Genomic DNA, 26,113 nt, shown 5'->3' with positions numbered 1-26,113 from the left:
GCGAGCACACTTTCGCTGTAAAGTGCTTCCCATCGCCGCGCCGAATCGCATGAATCCTTAACTTTCTTTGTGAAAAGATCTCGGGAAAGTAAAGGCTATTCCAGCTAGAGTAAAATCTTCTTTTTGGTGGCTCTCAGGTATGCAACAACTCGGAGCAAAACATATCGATCGACATAATCTCTAAGACGCGCAGTCAAAACAAAACTCTTGAGGCCTCACTAGCCTCGCTTTCGCGCAACTAGACCGGGGCCAGCCGAGAGGTCCGCCATATTTGCATTCGGTGTATTGTAACTGTTTATCCTGTATCCCGCATTTAGTGAGCTTACTCTGGAGGTGAATATGGGGAACAGAATCGTCAAACGCTTAGCAAAGATTGATAAAGATTGCACCAGTTGAATGACCAAGCTCCGAATTCTTTCTTATAAATCCCACTAGTCGTGTTACAGCGGCTTGCATAGAATAACCTTTACTGGTTCCCACAGAGGGGGGTAATTTGACTCTAGGCAGGTTAACGAGTTTATTGTGGACAGCCTTCTTAAGAACGTTAGACACTAAGATAATAGGGATATGGGGCGATAATTATCCCCGCATATCGTCATGCTTGCCTGCCTTGAACAATAGTACCACCTTAGCTGTCTTCCAGTCACAAGAAACCCTTCCTGTGAGAAGAGACATACTAATGAGCCTTGTCAAGGAAAGGGTTATTTCTGCTGCACCGTTAGACACAGTTCTGTGCGAATGACCTCAATGATTGAAGGCTCTTCTCTTTAAATTCCATTATATTGGAACTCGTCTTTGCCTGTGTCGTCATCATCATAATCAACATCGTCGTTAGAGCGATTTTCGCATGACCTTGAAATAAAAACAGGCGAACAAAACAGAAACAACAAACGAACGGAAATAGAGCGATTTGATTGGTTTATCCAACGGATGCAAACATGCGTGGCTTTTGGTGGGTTATTATGGTCAAGCGAACGCTCGGGTGAAAAAATATCATGCCTGAGAACTTTCTGGAAATCAACCGATACTTCGCTTTGACGTCATGCTGCAACACGAATGGTCAATCAGCAATACCTTCTCCATATTAGGGTTTTCTTTGGCGGGAAAACGAAGAGTCCATGTTTTGGTCTTTTCATCCATTGGCCGATAAAACAAATAACGAACACTTACCGAAACCATTTTTCAAGGTCATACGAAAATCGCTCTATCATCAACTATATCCTCATCTTCTTCATTATTATCATTGATCATCTTCATCATTTATAATCATCATCATCATCATCACACTAATCACAATAAGTATCTTTTAGTATAAGTGTCGTGTTCGCCAGCTGTTTTTAATTACTGTTGGCTAATTATCAGATTACTATGTCATTGTCTTTTAGCGTGAATTTCTTTTAAAAATGGATGCAATATCAGTGATGGTCGGATTCTATCTGGGAACAAAAGCATCTGAACTTGTAAGTACAAACATGTATGGAGGTAATGCAAATTTTTCCTTCTAGTGTTAATATTTTTTGTATACAACTGGCCGCAGTGAATGGCTTAAACATTTAATTCAAACAGAAAAGAAGACCTTCATATCTTCAAACAACCGGGTTATATGGTATTTTAAAGTATTTTGTGGATGCTGTTCAATGGGTTACGAGCCTCTTCTTTTCATTTATTAGACTATTCTATAGATTGCTGAGGAATTGTTCACAAGCTGCGTTAACATCTTTGTATTATAGTCAGTACTGTTATTTGATACCATTATTGTAGCGTTTAGAATCGCGTAATTTCATCATTTTTGTGAAAAGAGCAGTAAAAGTCATTAAATTACAAGAAAGAAAATCTTCGTGTTACAATGCCCTCTGTTGTTGTAAAAACGAATAATTATATTGTCGTATGATTCTCTTACTGGGACAGTTTTTTAGACTTCCCCCATTTTCCTATGGTTGTCCCTTGGGATGTGTATTGTTATTCACATTTGCTTATAACCTGAACTGGTACAGAATGACTCTGCAACAGAAGATGATGACGAAGGTGATGACGATGATGACGAAGAAGTGGTCACTATTCTGCCGGAGGATAAATACCGCGTGGGTTCCTTGGAGAAGATGATCTCGGTCATGGCGGTGTTGGTTGAGGAATGGCGATGTGAAAGGTGCGTACAGCTGGGTAGTGAAACTTCACCAGTTTCAAAAAAGCTCAAGACACTTTTAGGATCATAGATGCGGTGTGTCAGTCATCGTATGATTTATATTCCTTAGTCTTGTTCTGAGCTCTGTTGATTCCCATATCGTATTCAGCACTTAAAGCGACAGTTTCGAACCGTGGAAGGTGGAAGCGGGGCGGGGGGTTAGGGGAGGGGGGTAATTCCCTTGTTTTCGATTTCTTCCTCTGAGGTGTAGTGAAGTAATTAAAGTGCTGTGGCTGTTTTTATTGTTTGTTTGCTTTTTGCGACCAGTATGGCAACCTCTTTGCAACTTCTTGCTGCTTGTGGTCGAGGGTCTCCCCCCCCCCCAAAAAAAAACAAAAATTTTCCTCGAGTATGAGCATGTTCCTTCAGGAATCTTTTCACCTTGTGCACGGATATTTGCCATGATGCTAGAACAAAAATATACAAAGCGAGAACAACACGTTTTATGTTAGGAATAAGGGTCGCAAGTTGTTGATGATGTTAACCGCAGATTTTAGTGACGTATTATTTTTCTTTTTCATTACTTATGGTTCGTATAGGCGAGTCTTTGTTAACGTCATTATTTACATTTTTCCTCATTAGCATACGACTTAACTCATAAACTCCGTGGCCGTATACAGCTACTTCGAAAAAAGTTGTCGGAAAGAGCGACAATCCCGAAAGGTATTGTGGGTGGTTTTGAGTTCGCTGTTCTTCACAGAAATTTGAAAGGATGGCACGAGAGGCCATGGACATATGTTTGCGAGTGCTAAAGGAAAGCAACAATAGAATTTTTGACAGCTGCAGTGCCAGGAACAGTGTATTGATCATATCCCATATTACCTTTCGGGATTGTCGCGTGCACATTTTTGCCGACAACCTTTCTCGAAATAGCTGTATATGAACTAAATGCAAAAGTCAAAAGAGCTGATTAACTTGAGCTATTTGTACAAATTTCAGCTCTTTGCACGCAATATTGAAGGAAATATCAGCCATCGAAAATTTCGAAATTGCTGGGTGGCAAAAAGTTAATGAGCCATACATTCTTTGCAACATCGAGTTTTTAAAAGAGACTTTCTCCGAAACCATTCGGTACATGGGGCTCAAATTTTCAGAGATAACTGAAATTGTTACGCTCTTTCAATATTCAGAGGTTTTATCAGATAATGATGAGCAAATGTTAATGAGGCCAAAAATGTAAACAAAGATTCGTCTATAACAAAACTTACATCACCATTTATAGGCCATATATCTTAATTCACGGAGCACCACTTACACTACATCTCTTTCTGCACCATTGGAAAAATCTGTACCTTTAATAGAAATCGGGTTGTTTGAAATAGGTCGCCGTCTGTTGCCCAAAAAGATTGGGGAGTGGGGGGGGGGATGGGGGGATGGGGGGGGGGGGGGGGGTGTTCGCCCTCTTACGCGGCATGAAAATAAACGGAATGAATGCACAAACCAGTTTATGGCTGTTTGAATTTTTAGAAACTGGTTTTAGCTTAGTGCTGACTAAGTGATTAATTTTCTTTGGTTTGCCAGACAACTTCATCTGTCAGAAAATGATTTAGCTGCACTTACTGGTGGAAAGGTAATTGTTGAGCGTCGTGTGTTTTGTCTACTTTACAGAATCTCTTTCGGTTTTTGGTTTTCACTCTTTAATATATACATGTAGCCAAGGCCAAAAGGGAAGCTCTCGAGGGATCTTGTAAGAGAAGTCTTCCTCTAGTAATTCAACTTTTGCCTTTAGCAGAACGTAAACTGAATTCTACCTTGTAAAAATGCACCTGAGCCCGCGATCAAATGAAAACTAAAAGCTGGTCAGCTGATAACTTTAAAAGATACGTCACCTCTATGAGTTGTATAAATGAGCCCCCGATACAGTTATGTGACAATGGTCAGCGGATACCTTTGTTTGACAGTTGTCAATTGACCATAACATGTCCAATAACAAGTTAAACATGAAAAGTATGCAGTATGTCTTACTTGGACTTCCAGCTAGCAAGTGTGCCCTTTCACATCCGCTAATGTGAATGTGTAGACGTACGTACGAACGATTTTATAAGAACCAAAATTCTTGGAGGCATAGAGAACCAAATTTTCTTACCGATGGTGCTCCAGTGCGCCGGGGAGAGCTCCGCTATTAGTGTACTTGAATGATGAGTTAATTTTTACTTGCAGGGATTTCCATTCCTTTTCCAAGCCATTAAAGACAGCATCAACCTGCGCCACACAACGAACCTGATCTTCAGCCTGTGTCGATACAATGTCAAGCTCGCGGAAAATGTGAGTCAAAATTACTAATGTTTCGGATTCTTCCCACAAACAAGTAAAAAGGGACAGACTAAAAACGACTCTGCTACCGCTTATATCCACGGTCGTTTATTAGTAGGTTGCCTAAAATACGTGCAGCAGGTCCTCTCCGAGTAGCCCTGAGCCTCTGTTTCAAGATTAGGCTAAGTGCGAATGCAGTAATGTGAAAATGATTTTTCTTTTTATTCTCATGCAAATAATACTCATTTTCACAAGAAAGCTTTTGCTCTTTGCATCTTTTTGAAAATGAGAGTTTTTGGAACTCGGTAATAACCTTTCCACGAGTGGTTTCGGCTCCACGAAATACTGTACCGATTGCAGAACATTGCGGAGGAGCCTCCAAGAATGTGAGCACAGATGCAGAAAGGACAGTAGCTCCCACTGAGCTTCAAAGCACTCAACATTGCACCAGAAAAACTGTGAATTGAAAATTTATCGTAAAGACGTTTAGATAAAAAAGGCAATAGTGCAGAACGGTGCTTTGCAGTTGCTTAAATTAGAGGTGGTTAATAATACAGTTCTTTTCATGTGATATACTTCTTTCAACGAATGTCTTTCGTAGAAAAGGGAAAAAAACGTAAATCTTGCTATATTTGTAATCCTTATTCAGGTATTTTGTCACTAGAATCTTGTCTTGGAAATCACAAACCTCTTCTTAAGAGAGCTTTAGCTTAACGTGAGTGTTTGTTTCAGATAATTTCCCTGTTGATGTCCTCGGTTCAGAAATTGCCACCAGAGGTAAGGAAATGTTGCTTTTAGACTTTTGATGCATTTTAATGCAATTTGAAGGAGTGAAAAGCTAAGAGCGTCACCAGTACCAGTGGTCAGTGTTTGGCCTGAGGGCCGGTGTGCGCAGTAGTTCTCTACATCGTTCTCAAAGCAGAAATTTTTAGGAGAAATAAGAGACTGTCTATTGTTTGATACCTTGACTGTGTGTCGTAACAAGTACGTGTATCAAGTTAAGCTTAAGGAATCCATGTTTATAAAATCAGAGAAACCCGACCCCAACCAGCAGGTGAAATACATAAATGTGACTCTCTCCCTGTAAGTCCCTTACTAACGTCACTAATTTAAAGTTTTAAGGGCACATAATATTGTCAATGCATTGTAACGAACTCAAAAACGTCGCGCGCGATTTAAATTCTACGGTGATGTCACAATATGTAACACTGAAGATGACGGATGTACCGTCAAAACGTGTCTAGTAAATTAAAGAAAGTTTTGTTTATGCGGCTGTCTTGTAATGATGATGATGATGACGACGATGATGATGACGACGACGACGACGACGACGACGACGACGATCATCATCATCATCATCATTACTTTGGTGTCAACGTAACAATCACATGTTTGCTTACACTTATTTATTGCCCCCTGCAGCAGTCGCATTCTTTCTTCAAGCTGTTGTCAATGTTGACAGAGATGCAGGGGGGTCCACCTGGAATGCCATCGTTTTCTAACCTGACACTTGCTCGCATTTGGGAGGTAAGAGTTGTTGCAATTATTTACCAATTCTGTTAAAAAGCCTCGCTCACTTGTTTCTATTTTATCATAACACTTCTACATTTATTAGCACTTTCCTTTCCTTTCCTCGAAAAGTAGCCGGGGAAAATCCGCGTCCCCGGTCCGCGGCCCATACTGTCACCCCTGTTAGGTATTGTAGGTCTCCAAAGAAAATAGGCCTTAGCAGCTTCACCGATATGATACTCACAGTATCACCAACAGCACCATAGGAGTGTTTTACTACGTACTTTTCATTTGTATGATCACAATAACACAGATGAATGAAAGGTGACGGCTATCATGATTGCTCATCTCTTACTAGTCCCAAAATCGTTTGCTGAACACGTAGATGCTTAATATACTGAAACGATTATTTTCATGCTTTGGAAGCACGGTAAGAGTAGATAGGGACCTTAAGCAACGACGACGGCGACGTCAACGAGAACTTCATAGAAGCAATAGGTTTAGATTGGCCAAAAAAAAGAAACAAATCTGCCCGTGCATCACGCTTTTTTGCACATTTCTTTGCCGTCACTGCACGACTACGACGTGAAATTCCACGTTTTATGGAGGACGAGAACACAAAACGACGACTTTCTTTTTCTTTACCTGAACTTCGATACGGTCTTTTAGAATTAAACTCCAGAAAAAAAAAATTGCTGACATTTGACGAATTGAACGAGATGGAATAATCACGATAAAATGTGAGGAGCGCGACGTAACTTTTTAAGTATCGTTTTCGTAGTCATCGCCTTCGTTGTTGCATGAGCTCCTTAATAATACGCATAGAGAGCGCAAAGTCGAAATATTTCAACGTGCAAACTTTGTGCCCTGTTTTCTCATTTTTGAAATCAGTATAATGTTCGTGCCTGTTTTCTCTGTCGCAGGCTGCTGAGTACAATGCTGCTCTGTGTATTGACTGGTTGACTTGTATGGCGCCTAAAAACAGAATGGTAGATTTTTATTCCCATTTTGCCGCTGTTTTAAATGAGGCATCTAAAACAACTTCCCTCGGCGTCGGTTTTTTTGTTTGTTTTTCATTACTTCTTTTTTGATTGGCTAAAAACTCTTGCGCTAGTTTTGCAACTGCGGAGGCTTAATTTTATTCAATATGTCCTTGGGGGCTGGTCAATAAAATTGTGGGGGTAGGTTAAGTTGGGAAGCCCTGATTGGTGGAGGGGGCTATTAATATTTTTGGAAGCCCCGTAGGGTGTGATAAAGTATGTGTGAATTTAAAGGGGTGGTAAGTGGATTTCGTTCACTACGTCGGTGGTGGAGAGGAGTGGGCAGGGGAGTTAAGGAAAAAAATTAGAATTTTGTCCCTGTTTTGTCTCCCCCTTATTTTTATTAAAGAATTTAATACCCTCTAATCTTGAATTAATCGCGTTCGTTAGTCATGCGTTTAGCGGCGTTCTCATGCATTTGCTAGACTTTTGATTGGTATCGTGTAACTGCCTAATATATATTTATATATTATTGCTTTGGTTACTTTACTTTCGAACACATTAAGGCCTCTTAGAAGTAGCGAGTGACTGATAATAATCAATTGATTGATATCTACATTCCTCGCTATGTAGGCTCATCAGTGGGTTCTGGACAACATGGATAAATGGGTTGAGAAGTACTTAATAGCAGACAACAGCATTAGAATCAGAAATGGTAGGTGATCTTAGTCTTGGATATCTTGTAGATACAACTATGCAAAGAGGTAACCGTGTTCCGATATCTTTTTTCATTGCGACTCACTCAGTAAATGCGCAAATATGGTAGGTATTGCCCCCCAAATAATCAGTAGAGCTACCTGAAGACCTAAACATTGCTTGTGGATTTTGTTTTTTGTATTCCCTCAGCCTCAGCGTATTTGCTTGTGAGTCTTGTTCCCAACAATCACTTCAGACAGGGATTCAGGTGAGTGCCTGTGTCAGATTCCTTCCTTTGATGTACATTCCATTCCATTTCGTTGGGCTCATGTTTACTTCCTCCAAAGAACGCGAAATTAGGAAATTTCACCTCGTACTCTTGCAGTGACGATAAATAAACGCACTTAAAAATGGGGTGTACGTGCAGAGTTGTTGTTTTGTGTATTAAACCTATAGTTTGTTGTTGTTATTATTATTTTGACGTTCTCGTTGCTGTCACTGTTGTGGTTGCTTAGGCTCCCTACTTTAATAACTATCAGTGTCAGTTTTATCCAAGTTTCTCATTTTGCTGGTCAGTAGTAGCTGAGTGAAATTTAAAGGGAAAAATTGTCGTTTACTCGTAATAAATCTAAGGATACCTGTCCTTAATCGGTCATTAAAGCCAAGCTTTCTTCCTGTAAGTACAATCACAGATTGCTGGTGTCATTTTAGGGAATTCAGGCAAAGGCGTTTTTGAGTGACGCACGACAACCGGAAGTGGACTTTTTACATTCCTGTGCAGTGACTTTGCCCAAATTTTCAGTTAAATCGTCTCTTCAAGTGTAAAGAAACCAAGCAATACAAATTGTATAGGATCAAGGCATATTAAAGGGGAAAAAATCCCCACTTCCAGTTGACGTGTCTCTCTCAAAAGTGTCTTTGCTTAAGCTCGCTTTTAACTACAATTCGCTTCTTTAGATACGAGATGGAGAAAGAAAACTGGGTCGATTTTAACCTTCGCAAAGAATTCTGGGACTGTTGCTAGGGACAGAAAAAAAGTACGACCAATAGCTGACCGGCGTGTCCCCAGTAACCATCCCAGAAACAATTGCGGGACACATTTCGACTCCTTTCCCTTTCCGTTTCTAAAGTAGCGAATGTAACCGCTGGTTGTCCTTTTTTTTTTTTCCCTCAGGTCAAGAAGCTTTTCTGCGCCTCACAAAGAACTGATGGTAACTGGAGCAGCTCTTTTCATTTAACCCTCAAGGCAATGTTACACCGGGGGATTTGCATCGACTATTCCAGTGCAACACAACGTTGCAACGCTGTTACAATATTGTTTCGAACTGTAACAACATTGTTTCGGCATTGTTGCCCTAAAAATCGTCGTTGCAAATCGTCTCGTGTAACATCACCTTGGCACTTTTGAGAATCTTATGGTGAGGTTACCTGTCACTCCAACTTTAAGATCGGTGAACGAAATCTTATGGTAGTACCCTTAAACTGAAACCTCTTTTGCAGAACTTTTTCATATTGCCATTTGATTTCTTAGGATTTTAGGAAAAGGAAATTTGAATTTCGGGGATGGGGTGGGAGGGGTTGTCTCTGCTCAGCTAGAGATTTACATTCTGGTGCTCTCCTGACATCCGGGGTACGGCGTAGTATTAAAACGAACAGAACGTTAATTCTTCAGCGCCACAGTTAATACCACTTCGCATCTGTCATTGGTGTAATTACGATGGTAAAGCCATCGAGTGCGAAAATCTTGGAAGCAATGTCCATGCCGTCCATACATTGAAACATTGAAGAGTCTTATCTCTTGTATTTCAGCTAAGCAAGGATGCTCTTTCCATACTTCACGACGTACGGTGCAAAACGTTTCTGGTAGAATGTGTTTCGTTATTGTTCTGTTACACTTTTGTCGGTTAATTATCAGTTTATTGATTGTTGTTTTGTATTTTTGAACAGATTTTCAAAACGCTGCTAACGTTGCTTGGAAGGGCAAGAAAATACTGCGGTATGTGGATTACGGACGGAATTTAAATTGCTTTGAGTTTTTGGCCCACTATTGTCTTGGTCTGAAAGTGTTAGCTAAAACAACTGGAAATCATTTAGATCGCTGTCTACTACTATTTTTACAACAACAATAAATTTGTGGGAATTGCTTGTCTTTTCCGTATCCCTAGTGTGTTAAATTCGATCAGTGTCTATAGAGTTGTGTTTGTAGGGAGTTGATTATAACACGTTGGCCAGTCATACCACTTTTCGAGTTTTAGATAGAAAGGAACTTGAGCGTACTGCCTTTTGTTGGATGGAAGTCGAAAAAAACAAGCACAAAATCTTTCAGCCATGGGAGATTACTTAAGACTAACAGCTCGTTTATTCATGTAAATTAACGATTTTATTGTGGCAGCTATCTTTGTTTCTTTGTCGTTTGTGCGGCAACAGTTAAGAAAATGACTAATTTTACCAAAAAGACAAGCTGGTGTTAATTCACCTTTTTCACATAAACCATACATACATACCGTTGTCTTCGATTTTTCTTGGGACGACTGTAATACCCAGGAGAAATTGGAAACATTGGTTTTGCAAAATTTTGGGAGTGCATTATGGGCTGTATGAAAATAGTGAATGTTGGATTAGGGGAGGGGTGGTTGGCAGTTTGCCAGAATTATATACTGATTCATTTTGTTTTTCTCTACCCACCTACCCCTCCGCCAACCCAACATTTTGCGCAAAGTGAGAGTTAGTCTTGGATTAGGAGAGGGGTAGTGGGGGAGGTTGCCAGAACCTTATACCGATGAATTTTTTATCTACCTACCCCTCCCCTAACCAATGTTTTGTCCCAAGGGAGAAGCTGGTATTTATGTTAGATTAGATGAGAGGCAAGTGGGCAGTTTGTCAGAATGTTAGACTGATTCATTTTTTTTCTCTCACTCTCTCTGTTGTAGATCGTAATATCCATGGTACAACAAAGCTTGTCAGTTATTTTGCTGTGTTGAACTACTGCCTGCTTTCGCGCACTGAAAAAGAAATGGTATGCTGACTGTTGCTATTTATTTTAAACAGTTTTGCTATCATTACAAAAATAATATTTTTATATACCCCTTTGCATAAACACCATTAAATCGTGGGTTACAATTTTACGTACATTCACTGATTTTATAAAGGGAAACTATAATAAGCCTTTAAGCACGACCGAAAGGTGTGCCTTAAGGTTATTTTGTAGGGGAGAAGCGATGACCGAGCGCTGCAGAGCTGGTTTTCTTGCGACCGTATAGTTCAAGGCTCTCACAGTTTTCTGATTTGTCAACGGATATCTTCTCGCTATTCTCCATACATTTAAACTTAGAGCACCAGCAAACAGTGCGACATGTGATATGATGATATGCCCATCTTGCCCGCCCACGCAATCAATCACAACCACAGGTTTAGCTTCATCTTACTGGCTTACTGGATAATAGGGACATTACGATCCGACAACGACGGATGGCAAAGAAATTTACAAAAACAAGCCTGATGCACGTGTAGAGTTGTCGTTTTGCTTATTAAACCTATTGCTTTTTTGACGTTACCGTCGCCGACGCCGTCGTCGTCGCCGTTGTATTTTCTAAAGATCCCTAACAAAGACGGTGTGGTTATCACAGACAGGAAAACTTGACAAATGAGAATGTCAATGCAAACACGCGATTAAGGCTGCGAAGTGCCATGCAAGTCACATAACAGAATCTTTACTACAGGTTTCTAGTAAGATCTAATAAGGGCACGTGGTTAGCAAAACGTTTCGCGCTGGAAGCGCGAGCGAACTGCCAACATCAGTACTACGAATTTTGGCACAATGGCAAGAGAAAGATAGGGAAAGAGAGAGGAAGGGGCGAAGGTTGACCTTGGCGAAGTTTTCATGAGTCAGCTATGAGCAATAGAAACGTGTAATTCATGTATTAATAGAATAAAGTAATTACATTGGATGAACGTTCATTTTAGTTTGAACTTGATTCCTTGTTACTGTTGTCTTTAGTTCACGCCTTATTGTGCAGAGTTATGGCGTTTGTTTCACCCGCTCATGTCAGAGCCAAACATCGCTGTACATCCAAACAAACAGGTTAGTAATTCCATAATGCGATTAAGCTGCTACGACACAGTTTGTAGGTATGGAGGCTTAGGCACTTTCTGGGTTCATTTGGGAAAAGAGTGGAAGTACTTATATGCTACTGGTTGCCTTACCCATTTATCAGCCAATCACAAACAACGTTTGTGTACCCTAGGGATTAGACTTGCTACAAAGCGAGCTTCAATGCATGAGGTTGCGCTGCGACCGAGCGAGCGACGAAGTCTCGAGGTCGACTTGTTTCGCGTGAATGAATCTGAATCATATTATAAGTTAAAAAAGTGATTGACATATGCTGTGTCGGAAGCGACGTGAAATATCACACACCGTCCTATTGGTCAACTGTCATGACGTCACCGGTAGGGTTTTCGACCGGTGTATTTCGCGCCAAACAGGTACTTCCAACCAGGAAACAAGGACTTTTAGATAGTCTACCAAGGGATCTGAGAAGCCGTTGTATCAAAGCTTGTGCCAATTCTCCATGTACATTTACGAGTGTTGAATTGTTTTCTTTCTGTTCTAGCAAATTGCGGTATTAACAAAACCGTAACGGTCCCTTAATCTTCTCTTTATTATTTGTTTTAAGTAAAATTTGTTATTATTCAGTTTAGCAATCACACTACAAATTTACTATATGAAGGCTATTTCTTGTCAGGCTGTCATTTTAAAGAAAAGGAGTAGAAAACTAAGTTGTACAAGTTGAATGTTTATACTTGCTAAACACGCGACGATATCTCAGTAAACCTACTGTTTCTGCTTACTGGTGTGGCTAATTTTTTCCCAAATAGATCACCTCTGCTTAATGCCCACGAATAGCCATTTGAAGTTGTGGGTTAAATTGTAAGGCATTATTATTTTTCTTTTTTTAGGCCCTGTTGATCTTTTGGTTTCACGCTTGCATTGGCTGTGAGGAAAATATCGACTTTATTACGGAAAATAACCACGTTGCCACCAACATTCCGCTCAACTACATTCTGTGAGTTGCCCTCTTAATTAATTCTGTGTATCCATTGTTCAAGTGCTTTGTTTATGTTACTCGTGTTGGGTCCTTCAAAATTCCTAGTCATAGTTTGTCTAGCAAAACCTGCCGGCACATAATAATGGCGTGGAGAGGTTTAAAACAACTTTCAGCACAAAACTTTTTTCATGTCGATTTTTTTTTCTTGCTTTGCGGATCAACGGGTCTTTACAATGTAGATGGAATTTGCTTTCTTTAAGTTGTTACCGACTTTTTAACCTGTTCATTTGAAACATGGAAAAATTAATTGAATTTAGATATCCAAGAGTTACAAGTGTGGTCCTGTGTATTGCGACTGGATCAGTTTGGTCCAACCGAAATAGTACTCTCCTACTGTGTAGACGGAAAATTCATGTTTGCGATCAATTGGTTTGCGTTTATCGTTAGTAAAGTTTTATGAACTAGTCGATTTGTGGACTTTTACTTTGGTTGCATTTGTGTTGTTATACGTTTTCCATTAATTTGACCCTTGTTTTCGCTCATGCAACCCTTTAACTGAATCTGCATTCATCTCAACACCACCATTACATTCTAACTATTTTGTTCACTGTTTTATTTTTTCAGCTCTAGTGACGAACCTGAAGTACTGACGTTTATCAGGAATGTTCTACCTGCTTATTATGGTCTACTGCGGTTGTGCTGTGAGCACTCTCCTTCGTTCACACGCCAGCTCTCCACTGATTCCACCATGAAGTGGGCTTTTGAGAATCTCACCACTCGCATGAACCAGTACCCACAGGTATTGATATCGTTAGAAGAAATTTGATGCCGGGTTAGGGGGGGGGGGGGGGGGGATGGGGAAGCCATATCACCCATATGAAAGGGGCGGGGATGCTCGTCGTCTCGCTTAGGGGAGTAAATTTCGGATTTTGGTCTCACTTCCTCAGTTCTGTAGGGCGCACTGGACAAAACGCCATTATATTTAGACATAAAGGGCCACGCCCAGATTGGCCTCCTTTCTGGTTTTACTTCAAACTTTTCTACGAGCATCCTTGCCCCTTTTATATCGGAGTCTCCCTCCCCTCCCCCCCCCCCCCCCCCCCCCCGCCCCTGTGATTTGATGTTGATCATTCTTGGGACCTAAAGGGTGGACCATTTCTTTCCCAAAATTTAAAACAAATTCAAATTTCATTTTGTAAAACGCTGAGAAACAAACACAACCATGCAAAAGTAATGCCAAAACTACCAAAGAGGTTTCGTTCGGATGGTCTCACTCGTGGATTTCATCCACAGACTCAGAGTTAAATGTGAGAAGTTACCTTTAAGTGTGAAAAGTTAGAAGTTATTAGAAGTAATAAGTCATATATTTTTCTTTTTTTACAACATAGTAAAAAAACGCCATATGTGAAAGTACTGATAAAGAGGTTTCATTTGAATGGTCGCACATAGGACTTCTTCCCGCAGCCTCATAAGTTAGAACTACATACTAACTAAATACTGCCATGTGAAAGTGTGGAGATGATTCAAAGTTCTTTTGTTGTTTTCTTAAACACTTGATCAACTCAATCTTCGGAAGGAATTTTAAATGTTTTATATTTTTCCCTTTACAGGCAGTGGAAGAGCTGTTTGCTCTCCTGCGTTTATTTGCTGGTGTGACGTGTGACCCGTCGAGGGAGAAAACTAAAGAAGAAGAAGCGTTTGAGGCGGCCTTCAGAAAAGACACCATTGCACTGTATCAGAGCGTACTGGACCCTGGCGCACCGTGGGCAACGCTTATAAGGTATAAATACATTATCTTATATATTTCGACTCTGTTGAGATTCAGTCAACTCTCTCGTAACGAACACCTCCCTAAAATGGACACTTAGAGTTGGCCCCTGACTTTCTTGCTCCTTTTAGGGCCTGTTTACATGGAGGTGTTGGAGCCCAGGTAGGTTAGATAACCGGCCTGTCCATATAATCGCTCATTTTGATTTGATCACGTTCGCATGATAGTTGGGGTGACCATATGAGGGATTGAATGCCCAGGCGGGTTACCCCACCTATCTGCTCCCCCCCCCCCCCCCCTTAATGTAAAGAGTCCCTTTGTTGACTCTCTGACATCTTTCTAAGACGGAACATAGTGCCGATCCCAAAGGTGTCCGTTTTAGAACGAGTTGACTGTAAAAGAGAACAGATTTTAAACCAGGGGTGAAATTCGATCACTGGATATGCGCAACGGCATGAACAGAGTGATTGTACAGCTAGTAACCGTTTTTTTGGTTCCCTTGTAGTGCCTACAAAATCTTGCTTCAGAAGCAAAAGCCACAAAAACATTTTTCTCCTAAAAATTTCAAACCAAGAGGCAGATAATTATACAGGTTTATTGTATTAGTTTGACAGTCGTTAGACATTTAACCGGTATTTTTGCACTTACTAGTACATGGCAAAGTCAGGTGGAAGTTAAGATTCTTTCTTCCATCTTTAGATCGCAGAATGTCTTTACATTGGAAGAGTATTTCTTAGTTACCGTAACATCATTCCGTACTGTTATATAGCCGGAAACTGTTTTCCCAACAGCGCGCGCTGTCATTGGTTACTTCGAGGTCATATGACATCTAACAATGAAACTCTTTCCGGCCAAAATCTCTTAGCGGCCAACATTGCAAAATCTAGGAAATGTAGGAAAATGTAGGAGTGCGAGAATGTTGACCGACGACCGCCGTTACAGTGAGGTGTAATGAATTTCCAGCTATATAAGAAATTACTGACTGACTGGTCCCGAGTGAAACAGTTAATTTTGTTTCCCGACGCGGGAGGCCAGTCATTAAGTGTTTATTATCAAACAGGTATTCGCCACCCTTCACATGATGTACCACGAGGCCACGGCCTGTCACGTAACGGGAGACCTGACAGAAGTGCTTATGATATTACATAACTTGCTGGTGTGCTGCCGGCCGCATAGCAACAGACCAGGTACTATAGTTAAACAAGGTATGGTTTACTTTACAGTATACATGCCGCGTGTATCAAGCTACAAGTGCGTTTTCGTTTGTTTGTTTGTTTTTTGTTGTTGTTGTTGTTATTTTTTTCAAACAAGGTAAACTCTTAAATTATGTCCCTCTGCCTAGCCAGCGAAGCTGGTGGGATTGTTATGCCACGAGGGAAAATCTCGAATTCAGTTTCACTAGCTCCCAAACTTCTTGTGGAGGCATGTGTGGCCAAGCGGTTAACACCTCGAACTCCGGATCTGGAGGTCCGGGTTCAAGCCTCGTCCGTCGCGTTGTTTCCTTAGACAAGGAACTTTAGTCCACTTTGACTCCCTTCACCCAGGTGTATAAATGTGTACCGGCGACATACTGCTGGGGGGTAACCCTGCGATGGACTAGCATCCTGTCCAAGGGGGGAGTAGCAATACTCCTGGGCATGTTTCATTCTAAGGAATCCGGGATGCTATCCTGCCGTTTGGGCCTTTGGCTCTAGTGCACCTTTATCAATTCTTTTTTTTTTCTTACCAAACTTCTCCGTCGCCAAAAAGCAACAGCATCCCCCCCGCTTATTCTACTAACTACACAGGCTACGCTCTTCTCCCCAACAGCTGTCTCTAACTCCACCAATACCGCCGACTGGTTAGCCTGCGCTTTTTTCCAATAGTTTTTGTTGAAACACCAGCCCCTTCGTGCATGCTATTTAAAGCACTTGACTGATCTGGCTGGATAGTTTTGATTAAAGTGAAATTCTCATTATGACTGGAATGGTCAGGCCGGTTAGTTCTGACAAATGGAAAGTGTCCTAAGAGAGCAAGCAAATGCTGTTCTCTTATCAAAGCTAAATGCTAGCGCTAGAAAACTTCGATGTTTCGTTCAGTGTGCATTTTCTATATTGTTTACGATTTATCTGTGTCTGTTTGTTGTATTTCAGATGTCCGCAATAGCCTTTCAACCTGGACAGAGAGATTGGATGTGGCACAAAACTCTTTCTTTGTTGAACTCTTATACTCCTAAGGAAGTGAGACAGTCTTGCCTAGGTGAGCACCTAATGTGTCGTTGGCATCTTATAAACTCGCTTAATTGCGTGCACAGTTATGAACACTGGAATATTTTGTCTTTATCCCACGATGGTGTTGACAAGAAAGCAATGATTTTGTTTCTTTGGCAGAGGTACTGAACGCCATGTTGATCCTGTACCCGAACGACTTCTCAGAAGCGATTATTCCTATCATCCATGGCTCCCATCAGCACTGGAACAAAACGTCTCCTCCAGGTCGGTGTCCTTACTCCAAAAAGGAGACGTTTATTTCGTCTGAGTTGATTTACGTTGAGTTCCGATTGCGAGCCTTTGCGCTGTTGTTAGAAACTTAATTACTCACGCTCTTTATATCTTAACTACGCGTTCAACCCCAAGAATTACCAATCACGCAAAATTTCCAAGCTCCTGCATTTGATAGTGGAGATAACGTGAGTTCCAATGGCAAAAAGTGGGTAAAACCCTAGACTGTGAGTAAGCTCTGTTTTGAAAATCGTGACCGCGTCGTAGGTTACGCTGGAGTTTTCCTCTAGCAACCGCGAGGTCACGCGCGAGCAAGCTGCGAAAGCGACTTTCAAATAAAGAGCTGGCTTACAGGCTAGTCAGCCAAACGAGGGCTGTACATTAATCAAACGTTGCCACATGATTTCAGGACTTCTCGGTCCATATTTTCCTCGTCGACACACTAAGGTGATCGTGAGCAGTAAGAGCGTACCACGGCCAGCTGTACCTGAACTTAACATGTTCCTACATCCTTCGTTCCTCGATTCACCAAAGGTAACGATCTTGAAATATTATTTGTTTTGCGTTCAATGAAATTGCATTGGGACAACTTTGATTTGTCTATAATTGCTGAAGGTAGGCTCTGGATGTCTTGATTTTTTCCATTCCTTGTTGGGAAGGACGTGCTTTATGTCCCATAGATGACCGCTACTTCGAGCTTGTGTTATGTTAGGGCTGGTTTTCACTACCAATGGAGTCGTAATCGGAGGAGAACAAGCTCGACGGAATCAGAATCGGAAGAATCAGGGCGTTTCCGTTTTCATCCGACTTCCCTTATGTCTCCGTCCCTTATGATCTGGTGAAAACCAGATTGTCGAGTCGGAGGCAGACGCGGAAGGATAAACCAATCACATTGTTGATATTTCCACGCTTGATTGGCTTAGTTCTTCCGCTTTTCCTTGCGACCCCGACGAGCTTCTTTGTGCCTCGGACGGGTGCAATGACCTGTGACGTGGTACAAAAGATTGGAAAGACACTTAGCAATACCCAGACTACATCACAAAAGCGAACTAACAATGGTTTCCGCAACACCAACAAACACCCCGTATTATAGCGAATAATCCAAGAATGGTCCACGGTTCCAACTCGTCTTTATTACAGTTATAACGAATTACGATTACGGTTGCTAAAAGCGAAACAAAAAATACAAATTACTAAGGAATACAAATTACAGCTATGAAATGACGAAAATACAGGAAACGGAAAGAAACTAAGCGAAAATACTTACAAACGTTGTGTGACTAGAAAGTTGAACGGAAAAAAGGTACGATGGCTAATAAGACTGGACGAAAAAAACTGCAATGATGTTGCCGTGAACGCTAAAGCGAAATGAATTAGAATAAACGATGAAACTTACAAAATGATCTAAGAACAAAGAAAGTTAGGCAGAGAAATATAACAGAATATGAATAGCGAAAACTGAAAAGAATGTGAAAGGAATGTGCAGCTATACAAAGAACTAAACGCTAAACATATTGACGTGGAATGCGGCCGTAACACCCCGGAACCCCTACTATACTACCAGTAGGGTTTCTTAAACTTGCTATCTTCTATTTGAATCATTTGCTTCAATACCTCTGAAAAGCCCAATGGGGTTAAGGTAATTATCATTTATTTGTCATCAGTGTCATAAATTATTGAACTTGGTGGAGCAAAATATCTTGTCTGTTAATCTGCGATAATTGATCCCTTCGTCTCTGACAAGTCAAGATGCTTTCCTCAATCTCGCACAATAATAGACCCTTCCGGGGGTTTTTCTACCTTTTACATGGACCAGTTGACGAAACTCCTTCGACACCGCTACAAAAAGTGTCTTACAAACTAGTAGAGTTGCCGAGTTTGAAAGTTATTTGTTGACGTGTAACGAAGATGAACTTGGTGGAGCAGAACATCTTGATTTGATTATGTCTCTTGATCTGCGATAATTGATCTCTTCGACTCTGACAAATCAAGATGCTTTCCTCAACGTCGCGCAATAATAGACTCTTCCACGGGTTTTCAACTTTTGAAGTCGCGAATTTTTATAGACGTTTGTATGGTGTAGGGTAAGTTTGTGCTCCCCACCAGACAAATCTCTGTAACAATTCGCGGCTCCTGCAAAGGTATAACTTCGCTCGCTACAAATGTATCACTTTCACACTTGGCAAGTTCACTAATTTCAAGCGAGAAATGCCCTTTTTTTATTGGTTGTATGTTGTGTTAACAGGGAGTCGAGGAGTCCTACGACGCAGCTGTAACTGAATATTTTCAACCTTATCATTCGTTTGTGGATAAACTTCTTCGGTTTGGATTCAATCAGGATAAAGTACCCGATCATGTTATAGCTTGTAGTAAGTGCTGTAAATAATTGGCTGTTCTTACTACATGCCATCGAGAGCCATAATGGGATTATGGCTCTTGATGCCATGGCCCGTAGTTAGCACCGTAAATAATTAAGCCAATTCCCAGTTGCGCCAATCCTCTGTTTCATTGCGAGGCTAAGTGCGGAGCTCTTGATATGAAAAAGATTCTTTATTCTCGTGCAAATAAAAACTCATTTTCAGAAGAAAGGTTTTACACTTATCCTCGTATGCTTTTCCAGCAAGAAGCAGATACATATCTTATTGTAATTCTTTCAAAATATTTTCCGCTTCTCTTTGGCCTAAATCACCCGTCAAGTTTTTCATAGCCAACTGGCGCTAACCAAATTTGAAAAATTATGCAGGTCTCGGAGGGAGCTTTGCGACGAAACCGATGACTCTTTCTCGATCTCCAAAATTATTATTAACAGTTGTTCGCTGATAGCTTTTACATTGGATGGATAACCCTTAATCCCATTGATTTCTTCTATTCGCATAAATTAGAAGCTAATAAGGTCGCCTCAAACTATACGGTGGATAATTTTAAAGTTAAAAGGTTATTCTGATTTTTAAAAATCCGTGCTTTTTTAAATTATCATTGTAGATTGGATTCCCTTTTTTACCAATGTATTCACTTCCGTGTTTACATCTCTCAATTTTTTAAATCTATAGAATTTTTAAGAACCTTTTATTATAATCACTATTTGTAAATAGGCTTTTTATCATGATTGTTGTAATTTTATTATTATCAATTTTGTTTTTAGAGGGCCACTAGGGAGGGAGAATACTTGTTTAGAATTTTTAAGATCCTTTATTATAATTACTATTTGTTAATAGGCTTTTTATCACGACTGTTTTAATTTATTATTATCAATTTTGTTTTTAGAGGGCCACTAGGGAGAATACTTTTTATATTTATGTTGTAAAATCTTCTTTATCACACCCGGGTTTAGGTCCCATTGTGGGCGCAACTGTCCCAGCCCATCTCAGTTCAGTACTCTTTTTAAAACATGTCATATTGCGTTCGTGTTTTAGGCTGCCTTCTTGCGGTGGAAGCTATTTCGCTTCACTTCACTTACTTTAGCAAGCTCTGGATGGAAGTGTACCAGAAGGCTGGTGAGGTAAGTCGTGTCTTTTGTTCTAAATGAATGGTTACTTGGCAGGAATGGCGTTAATTGGCGGGCATGTCAAAAGCTGGGATGAACTTTTGGTTCAATTATCCATAAGTAGCCACGTGTTCATGCTCATATTAGCAGCGAGAAATCATCGGCCCGGGACCCCGTCTCTTCTTTTACAGCCCTGCTGCTTACTTTAAGTTCTATTTCCATTGTTTCCATTGTTTCGATTGTGAAAGTAGCCACGGGGTCATGCTCATATTAGCAGGGAGAAATTTTCGGCCCGGGTCCCCGGCCCTTAATTGACAGCCCTGCTGCTTACTTTTGGTTCTATTTTCCATTGTTTCCATTGTGAAAGTAGCCACGGGGTCATGCTCATATTAGCAGGGAGAAATTTTCGGCCCGGGTCTCCGGCCTTTAATTGACAGCCCTGCTGCTTACTTTTGGTTCTATTTTCCATTGTTTCCGTTGTGAAAGTAGCCACGGGGTCATGCTCATATTAGAAAAGGGAGAAATCATCGGCCCCGGACCCCGGCCGTTAAATGAGAGCCCTGCTGCTTACTTTTGGTTCTATTTTCCTGTGTTTCTTATGAAAGTAGCCAGGAGGTCATGTTCATATAAGCTGCGGGAAATACCCGGCCCCCGACCCTTAATGACAGCCGCGCAGTGCTTGCAGGTGCAACTTTTTCTTTGCAGAATACAAAATACAGCAGTTGTATAAAGCAGCTGTGTCCTCAACCGGAATTCTTAGAGGTAAGATGAACGAATGATCAGTACGTGAAGTGACGTTTGAGAAGTGACCTTTGCAAGTTTAGTTCGCTAGAACCAGCTGCGTTACAGGAAAACACCTTTCATGCTTCAGTGAACCTCAGCGGAAACATTTTTTATCTTGCAAGGGAGTTCCCCAACCCAGTTTTCTCCTTTAAAGTTGTCATTGCAAGTTTTGAGTACGATCTTGCAATCCCTATAATTTGGACGACGAGGGAGAGGGGCGTAAATCACGTGACGTCCTATGATAAGGTCCAGTACCTCGAATCTTTTTGCAACTCTCATATGCAACTGGATGTAGCATATGAGGGAACAGTCAGTCTTTTACCTTTACAATAGAGCTTTTTCATTCACTTGGCCAAGAAAAAGGTTCCACTCCCACTGGCTTTGTTTGTACACCAATATGCCGGACGTGTGGTCACGGGAAAAAGGACTTATATACACATGTTAATTTACAAATTTTGCCCGCGCCGACCTCTATGTCACGCAGAGCATTTTGCTCAACTACTCAAACTGTTGACTTGGAGTTTTGCTTGACAATTATTTTGACGTCCAGTTTTGAAGAAGGGTTGTTAAGGAGAACTTGCCTGTAAAACTGTACACTTTTCATAGAGTTTACATATACTTGACGTAAACTGCAAAGAGAGCGACAGTCCTTCGCAAAGCGCTTTGACATTGGCGTAAGTTTTCGCGTTCATCCAATACAAAACGAGAAAAGACATTTCTGTGAAAAGTCTAGTGTAAATCGTTTTAAGTCTCTCAGAGCCTTTGTTAATATAACCTGATAAACAGATAGTCCAGTGTTCTTGTTGTACGATTGAGTCCCCTTGTCTATTCAGTACATAGAACTGATCTTACTAGATGAACGGGAAAGTCTGAATGTGCGGGATATCTACACGTTCCTTTGCTGTTTCTTTCCGAGGGTAAGCATAATGCATTTTCACTTTAGCATCAGGAATAGGTTGCTCCACCCTGTTACCTGCTTTCGTTTATCATGATTAATTGATCAACGAAAATGAATTTTAGTTAATGAGCAACACTTGTTTGTCCTATGTTCAGTGATTTTCACGTGCAACCTTTACAAACTCTTCACTGTTTATTTGACCAATCACATGGCACTCTTAACCTGCATTCCCATGTGCTTCGTCACTCTGTTTTTTCTTCACGGCCAAGCACAATGTCTTGAAGTTTCTTTTCAAATTCCCTCCCATCCCACCCTTCACTTTGTTTTATTTTATTTTAGTGGACATAGGACTTGCGAAGCCTTAATTAAGTGCCTTGTTGTCAAGTAGTAATCATTTTATGTATATAACTTATTAATTAGTTAAAGACAGTATTATTGTAAGCAACTTATCTATAGTCATAATCAATTTCTGCGTCGACACATTGATGTCCCTTTCAGTTAAGAGTTTCAACTCGAGGCAATGATACGACATCTATTTAGTTACTTCTTACAATTTTTCTCTGAAGTCAGTAGTGTATTTTCAATAAAAATTGGGAATGGGGATGAAGTGCTCCTCGCGTCACACTTTTCAGACTTTTGCCCCCATAGACTCGACATTTTGTACTCCTGGGATGTACACATAGGTTAGTGGGGGCCTCAGGGAGGCCCACGATTGGTCACAGCCGACCCTGAGGGGAGGACCAACTCCCTCCCCTATATCGGTCTGTGCATATTTACCCAAGAACGGTCACAGTCGGCCCTGGGAGGAGGCCCAACTCCCTCCTCGATGCCGTCGGTGTACCACCCTGGTGGTAGGTTTTCTTTAGCTCACAAAAATCCAGGAGTACATAGGGCTGACCTTTTAAGTTTCAGTGGAGCACTTTGTCACCCACTTCCTCTTTTTGAGCCACACCAAGTTGCTGTTCAGTATACTAATTTTGGGTCCCCAAACATGAGGAAGTTTATTAACTGAAGAGTAGTCAGTTCAGGTTGCAGTTTTCAAACCTGTTGTTCACCTTCCTTTTGCCTCCCTCACAGGTGTCTAAGCAGGTGTTGGTAAATCAGTGGACTAACTTAGTCAAGACACTTGTAACGACAGTAATTGCCGACAGACCTGCAGCGGAGAAGGCGAGTGACGCGGATCTGTGTGTTATAGCCAAGAGACTTACTGCGGTAAGTTGTTCGGATAGATTGGTTTTAACCTGAAACTTCAGTGCCTAAATGCTCTCAATCTGGCCTCTTAATCTGGATAGCGCTATTGGCCTGCCTCGTAGATCAGTCGGTTAGAGCGCTGGTACATCTACTTCTGTGCACTACTTATCCCTTACTCAGTACTTAAATTGCTTTTATGGCTGTGTCTATGATTGAAACTCAATATAATAATAATAATAGTAATAATAGTTCCGTTATTTAGCCTCGGCACTATTTATAACGCCAATGCTAGTGGGGCCGAGCAAATGCCTTAAACAAATAATCCAAAATAAAACTTAGCAGGGTTAAGAATCCCAACTGGCCGGAGGCAAACCAGCTGGCTAATTACAAACGCGGCCGAGGATTTGAACTCGGGACTACCGTGAACAAATCCAGTTAGCGGTTGCAGCGGGACTTGAACTCGGTGCCTCCGAATTGCAAGTCCAGCGCTCTAACCACTCGGCCACGCTGCCTTCCATACTTCAGCGTGCTCTGTCAAACAAAGCCTAATGAGCAGTACTTTCACACAACAGGAGGTGTTTTTCAGTATTACTATAGAGACGTTCCTAACAGCAATAAAATTTCGCAGGAACTCCGAGCAATGTCTCTACTGTTCTCTGTTCGGGCGCCGCAGAAGTCCGACATCAGCCCACTACTACAGCCGAGTCTTGATGCACTTCTGTCAGTCTGTCGCAGGTATCAAAACAAAAAACAAGAAAATGCAAAGGCCACGCGCGCTGCGAGCGAGACTGAGCAACAGCAGAAAAACGAAGAGTGCGAGGACAAGAAGACAGGTGGAGAGGCGGAGCCGGTGAAAAAGCGAAGGAGAACGTTAGAAGGCGAAGAACAAACAAGTTCTAAAGGAGCATCCGCATCGTCTGATGTGCCAGGGCCTAGCAAGGATGATGACAGCGTTGCTGTTCGGAAAAGGGAGAAAGTCCAGAGTAGCTCCCAAAAACAATCCCCAAAGAGTGGGTCAATTTGGGGCTCAAGGCCACCCTCTGATTGTGTGGACTCGCTCGTTAAAGCTATTCAAAGCGCCATCACCAAAATCCCTGTATAGGTAACAAACATGAGAGGAACAGTCTGGCATTCATTGAAGCACTGTTGTAAAAGACACTTTGGCCTTAGGAGTCTGTTTGCTGCCAGATGAGTCCTAAGCTACGGTAATCTTTGAGTGTTTTTGTGGACTGCTTTTGCAGCGTTTTAGTTTCCAGTGCACAGCGGGAAAAACCAAGAAGTTTTCGTTTTTTTTGTTTCCGAGAACTTGTGTATTTGGAATAATAAATGGAAATGAACTGTACCCCAGAAACGTTGGGAACCGGTTGGACAACAATCCAAAAACGATTTGATTTGAATCGTGGTGTTGACGTTTTTATACCCGTGAAAAAGCTTGCCTTGTACTTTGCTTCATTCCCTTCCACTGGGCTAAAATTTACATTATGCAGTGAAAGGAGGTTTTTGGAAAGTTAAAGCAACCATGCACCTTTTCACCTTTCATGGCTTCCTGCCGGTGACAATGCAAGCCCCGGTAACTAAACATACAAGACTAAACAGGGAAGGCAGACAAGCCGGGTGGGAGTGGTTTCCTTTTCCCGGTTTATGCGTTCTCCGACATGGACAATCAGAACTCCAGTCTGGGTCTTCCAGTCTTCAAGACTTACTAAGTCTTTTCTTTCAACTTAAAGCCTGTCCATCAAGTACGGGTTTCTAATTTCGTCTTTTTTTAAAAAATGGGAGTATTGTAGGGAGGTGTATTTTATGGACTTTGCATCCCTATATTTGGAGAGATTGCAAGTTGCATTGTATGTTCACAATTTTGCAAATCTACAAGAAAATCGCTTCACCGCCTTTTCTGACTTTGCGAAAAATAAACGGTTTTAAGATAATACTTACCTTCAAAGTAGATGATACCATTGTGCGTAGAGGCCACCGTCAAATCAGAAATATGACCATGAAGATGTGCATGTTATATAATTGTAAATGCCCACCGTAACGCGAGTAACAACCTGAGAATTAGAAATAGGTGTTATAATGTCACGTGGGTAACACATTCCCCCTTGGAGTCAGGCGATATAATTGCAAATTTCACCGTTTCGTCTTGGTAAATATTTTATTCTTGAGAAAAAAAACAATATTGATCTTGTTATTTATCACTGAGAAAAAAGGTCTTACATTAACTTCCTCGTTGAAAGCTCTTTCAGTGCATTTAAAATTATATAGCAGTAGTGTGGATTTGTTTGGAAAAGAAACAGAGATCATAAATTTAGATGATGTAGAAGTAAATTTTTATGGAAATTGTTCATTAATGTTGCCGTTGGTGCATTCTGCAGATAAAAACGTAATACCGTGGAAGCTCTCGTAACTGAAACTCTGGTAAGCAAACAGCTCCACTTACGGCCACCTTTACAAAACTCCGTTTTTCTCAACTCCTTTTTTTTACATTCTCGCAAGCGGCCGGGTCTAGGTACGAACACCTTTTTCGCGTCCCGAAAGTGTCCGCTTACGAGAGCTTACATTGTATTGCAAGAAACGATTGCAACGACGATTTTAAGGCAATTGTTGTAACAATTCGAAACAATGTCGCAAAAAACAAAAAAGTTGCAAAGCTGTGATGCGTTAAAAATAGTCGCTGTGAATTGTCCCACGTAACACTGGACAGAGCTGACAATAATAAAGAACAGCGATTATTGGGCGACGGTGAGTAAAATATCGTCATTTGGCAGTGGCGTCAATTGCTTATAGTCCATTTGTACGGTGACTCCGTTTACTACTAATGGCCTGTTTACATGGAGGTGGGGGGGG

At 41.1% G+C, this 26,113-nt stretch overlaps 2 protein-coding genes and 1 long non-coding RNA gene across 3 annotated transcripts; all 3 read left to right on the top strand.

Annotated features, from left to right (window-relative positions):
* Positions 1-1,333: 1,333 nt before the first annotated feature.
* LOC140944328 (ubiquitin carboxyl-terminal hydrolase 34-like) lies at positions 1,334-9,528 on the top strand. Its single transcript, XM_073393491.1, has 11 exons — positions 1,334-1,460; positions 1,995-2,146; positions 3,704-3,752; positions 4,343-4,447; positions 5,168-5,212; positions 5,858-5,962; positions 6,868-6,933; positions 7,558-7,639; positions 7,831-7,888; positions 8,795-8,831; positions 9,430-9,528. Exons 1-11 carry the CDS (start codon positions 1,404-1,406, stop codon positions 9,526-9,528), a joined length of 855 nt encoding a protein of 284 aa, XP_073249592.1. The 5' UTR covers positions 1,334-1,403.
* Positions 9,529-9,555: 27 nt separating this feature from the next.
* LOC140942693 (uncharacterized) lies at positions 9,556-13,318 on the top strand. The gene is made up of 5 exons (XR_012166561.1): positions 9,556-9,616; positions 10,551-10,636; positions 11,618-11,701; positions 12,577-12,683; positions 13,290-13,318. It is a non-coding gene; the product is annotated as an uncharacterized lncRNA (long non-coding RNA).
* Positions 13,319-16,389: 3,071 nt separating this feature from the next.
* Positions 16,390-24,611, top strand: LOC140944327 (ubiquitin carboxyl-terminal hydrolase 34-like). Its single transcript, XM_073393490.1, has 9 exons — positions 16,390-16,410; positions 16,566-16,671; positions 16,803-16,907; positions 17,323-17,447; positions 19,159-19,282; positions 20,327-20,412; positions 22,014-22,097; positions 23,156-23,290; positions 23,898-24,611. The coding sequence occupies exons 1-9, from the start codon at positions 16,390-16,392 to the stop codon at positions 24,369-24,371; spliced, it is 1,260 nt and encodes a 419-aa protein (XP_073249591.1). The 3' UTR covers positions 24,372-24,611.
* Positions 24,612-26,113: the final 1,502 nt, after the last annotated feature.

This window comes from Porites lutea, chromosome 7, assembly GCF_958299795.1.
Source record: "Porites lutea chromosome 7, jaPorLute2.1, whole genome shotgun sequence".
In the NCBI taxonomy this organism is placed as follows: domain Eukaryota; kingdom Metazoa; phylum Cnidaria; class Anthozoa; order Scleractinia; family Poritidae; genus Porites; species Porites lutea.
The sequence above is the reverse complement of the archived record's forward strand: the minus strand, read 5'-3'. Positions and strand labels throughout refer to the sequence as shown.

Bases quoted from the DNA above. Each gene is read 5' to 3' on its own strand.
- LOC140944328 (XM_073393491.1), top strand. From the start codon at position 1,404: ATGGATGCAATATCAGTGATGGTCGGATTCTATCTGGGAACAAAAGCA. The intron at 1,461-1,994 runs GTAAGTACAAAC...GAACTGGTACAG, and splicing joins GAACAAAAGCATCTGAACTT to AATGACTCTGCAACAGAAGA. The intron at 3,753-4,342 runs GTAATTGTTGAG...TTTTACTTGCAG, and splicing joins CTGCACTTACTGGTGGAAAG to GGATTTCCATTCCTTTTCCA.
- LOC140944327 (XM_073393490.1), top strand. From the start codon at position 16,390: ATGACTGGAATGGTCAGGCCG. The intron at 16,908-17,322 runs GTCGGTGTCCTT...ACATGATTTCAG, and splicing joins GAACAAAACGTCTCCTCCAG to GACTTCTCGGTCCATATTTT. The intron at 22,098-23,155 runs GTAAGCATAATG...CCTCCCTCACAG, and splicing joins TTTGCTGTTTCTTTCCGAGG to GTGTCTAAGCAGGTGTTGGT.